The 2,721-nt window shown below is 45.8% G+C and overlaps 1 protein-coding gene across 1 annotated transcript; it reads left to right on the plus strand.

Moving 5' to 3' along the window:
• The first annotated feature begins 117 nt into the window (after positions 1–117).
• Positions 118–2,576, plus strand: arg1 (arginase 1). The gene is made up of 8 exons (XM_077625810.1): positions 118–255; positions 336–408; positions 938–1,112; positions 1,181–1,340; positions 1,417–1,511; positions 1,844–1,951; positions 2,015–2,151; positions 2,225–2,576. Exons 1-8 carry the CDS (start codon positions 136–138, stop codon positions 2,386–2,388), a joined length of 1,032 nt encoding a protein of 343 aa, XP_077481936.1. The 5' UTR covers positions 118–135; the 3' UTR covers positions 2,389–2,576.
• Positions 2,577–2,721: the final 145 nt, after the last annotated feature.

The following is a 2,721-nucleotide window of genomic DNA, read 5'->3' on the forward strand; positions in this document are numbered from 1 at the left end:
GCCAAGTTGAAATGGATTGGACTTTTCAACTTGTACAGTGAGTGGCGTCGAGCAATCATTAACATACACCAGTGATGTCACACCCCCATCCGATTCTGTCCCTCCCTAAGTCTCCCCCATCACTCACCCGTCAACATGCAGCGCGTCAAGACGCCTCTGCAGCTCCTCATCGCTTCCGCTCTTCATCACCACCGCCATCATCATCAGGGCTCGCGCTCCGTGGGGATCATCGGGGCGCCTTTTTCCAACGGACAGGTGAGGTCGCAATTTGAACTCTTGACCAATCAGGATGCCCTTTGACTAAAGTGTCTGTGGCGTGCTCCTCTGTCACACAGCCACGGGACGGCGTGCAGTTCGGGCCCGACGTCATCCGCGCCGAGGGGCTGGTGAGCAAGCTTCAAGCGCAAGGTGACGTCGCAAATGTGCGAGTGTCCGACTGTCTTTGAACTCATCAGCATCTGTGTTGACTCCAATGTTAGTGGTGACTAATTGTGGCCCAGGGTGTCGAAATGTGTCAGTCTCGAGCAAGTTAGATATTTGACAGTAATTTGGTTACTGTGTGCTCAACTATTTGACTTTGCTCTCTGCAAGTTTATGTTAAATTCAAGGCAAACAACATTATTTGCCAAACATACAAATAGGAAAGTGATTCATTGTTCGACCTGCGGGTTAATCAACTTTCCTCCTAGAATGTTTTGTTTATACATGTAATTTTTTGGGTGCATGTATATGCCTATTTGCTTATGGCTTTGCACCTATAATAAGTTTCTTATGATGCATCTCTTCTTGTTTTTGAGAGGTTTTAATTTTACTGTTCTTTTTTTAAACATTTAATATATATTCCTGCACAACTCTTCATTTTTTAACATTTAATATATATCCTTATTTAGAATTTTTGAACGTCAAAGATCTCCTTGTCAATATTTTTCTCCCAAAGGTTGTGTTGTGAAGGATTACGGGAACTTGTCATTTGAGGAGGTGCCGGCCGATGAACCGGTGGGTCGAGTGAAACATGCCCGGGCGGTGGGCGGCGCCAACCGGAAGCTGTCGGAGGCAGTTCGGGCAGCGAAGCGAGATGGGCATACAGCAGTCGTGCTGGGTGGCGATCACAGGTTCTTTACAATGATGCCAGCCATCATTTTTCCCATGAATTTATGGCACTGCGGTTTTTATTTTACAGCCTGGCCATCGGTTCTGTCCACGGGCACGCAGAGGTGGTTGGGGAGCTTAGCCTGGTTTGGGTAGACGCCCACGCTGACATCAATACACCCCTTAGCACACCCACTGGGAACATGCACGGGCAGCCTGTGTCGCTCTTACTGCACGAGCTGCGCGCAAAGGTCCACTTTTAACTCTTGGGAACTTTCATCACGTGTGCAAAAAAAAAGGTGAAGTGTCCAAATTTGTCTTTGTCAGATCCCCCTCTTGCCTAACTTCTCGTGGATGACCTCGTGCGTATCGGCCAAACATTTGGTTTACATTGGCCTGAGGGATTTGGACCCTGAGGAACAGTAAGTTCTGTTATTTAAACTTTGATACTAAATATTAATTAAGGATGTGGACCGCTCAATGCTATAAAAGGCTCAAAAATAACAATTTTCCAGATATTATTTATAGACGGGTCAGGAAATCATTCTACAATATTCTCCAGTATACACAAAGACAAGTTATTTTTGTCTTTCTGCTTTGAATTTCAATGAGTTTATCACTAGTGAACACCCAATCCATTTAAACTGGGAAGGTGGCAGCGAATGAACATTTGTTATTTAACAACTATCGCGATATGTCATCATTTCCATATATTGTCATACCTCTAAATGAGATCTTTTGTCAATTTTTACAGTTACATTCTCAAGTTAGCAGGGGTGAAAGCGTTCTCCATGACCGAGGTGGACGCGCTAGGCGTCGGCCGAGTGATGGAGGAGGCGTGCGACTTCCTTTCTGAGCGTGGGTACGTTGCCCTGCCCATGTCGCCATTCAGCGTCACGCAGTCGCTCAAAAATCGTGTTAATAGTGCCGAGAGACCGATTCACCTGAGCTACGACGTGGACGCTTTAGACCCGAACGTTACCCCGGCAACCGGGACACCCGTAATGGGCGGACTCACCTACAGGGAGGGTGTGTACATCGCGGAGTACCTCGGGAAAACCGGTTAGAAACACGACGACGCTTTGCCGGTTGGCCGATGCAGCCGCTCATCCGTGCACCCGTTTTTGTTGCTTAGGGTTGCTGTCGGCAGTGGACGTGGTGGAGGTGAACCCTCTGCGGGTCGGGACGGAGAAGGAGCTCCGCTCCACGGCGAGTGTGGCGGTGGATATTTTACTCGGCTGCTTTGGTCGCATGCGGGCCGGAAACCACCCACCTGATTTCTGCGTGCCTGACGCATGAAGTTCAGGCCAGAACTCCTTTATTCCTTGACAGTTTAATTCATTCTTTTTTTTAAGTGCCCCCCACAAAACAGATTTGCCCACTACTTGATAGATGACCTAGATTGTTCAACAGAAAATGTAAGATATGTACAAATTCATAGATTATAGTTTAACTCCCCCAAGTATTTAATAAAAAAATATATGTTAGTTTGTTTTATTTATAGTTCTTCAATAATGTGATCATTTGGTCTCAGTTGATTAGATTAGCTCTGAAAAGGTTTTGAAAACCACAATTTCTTACACAACTATTAAGAATATAATCATATATATTCAATACAAGCAGTTTAAATTA

This window comes from Stigmatopora argus, chromosome 18 (genome assembly GCF_051989625.1).
Source record: "Stigmatopora argus isolate UIUO_Sarg chromosome 18, RoL_Sarg_1.0, whole genome shotgun sequence".
Taxonomy (NCBI): domain Eukaryota; kingdom Metazoa; phylum Chordata; class Actinopteri; order Syngnathiformes; family Syngnathidae; genus Stigmatopora; species Stigmatopora argus.

Excerpts from the sequence above, each read along its gene's own strand:
- arg1 (XM_077625810.1), top strand. The coding sequence starts at position 136 with ATGCAGCGCGTCAAGACGCCTCTGCAGCTCCTCATCGCTTCCGCTCTT. Across the intron at positions 409-937 it reads GAGCAAGCTTCAAGCGCAAG|GTTGTGTTGTGAAGGATTAC; the intron begins GTGACGTCGCAA and ends TTTCTCCCAAAG. Across the intron at positions 1,113-1,180 it reads GTGCTGGGTGGCGATCACAG|CCTGGCCATCGGTTCTGTCC; the intron begins GTTCTTTACAAT and ends TTTATTTTACAG.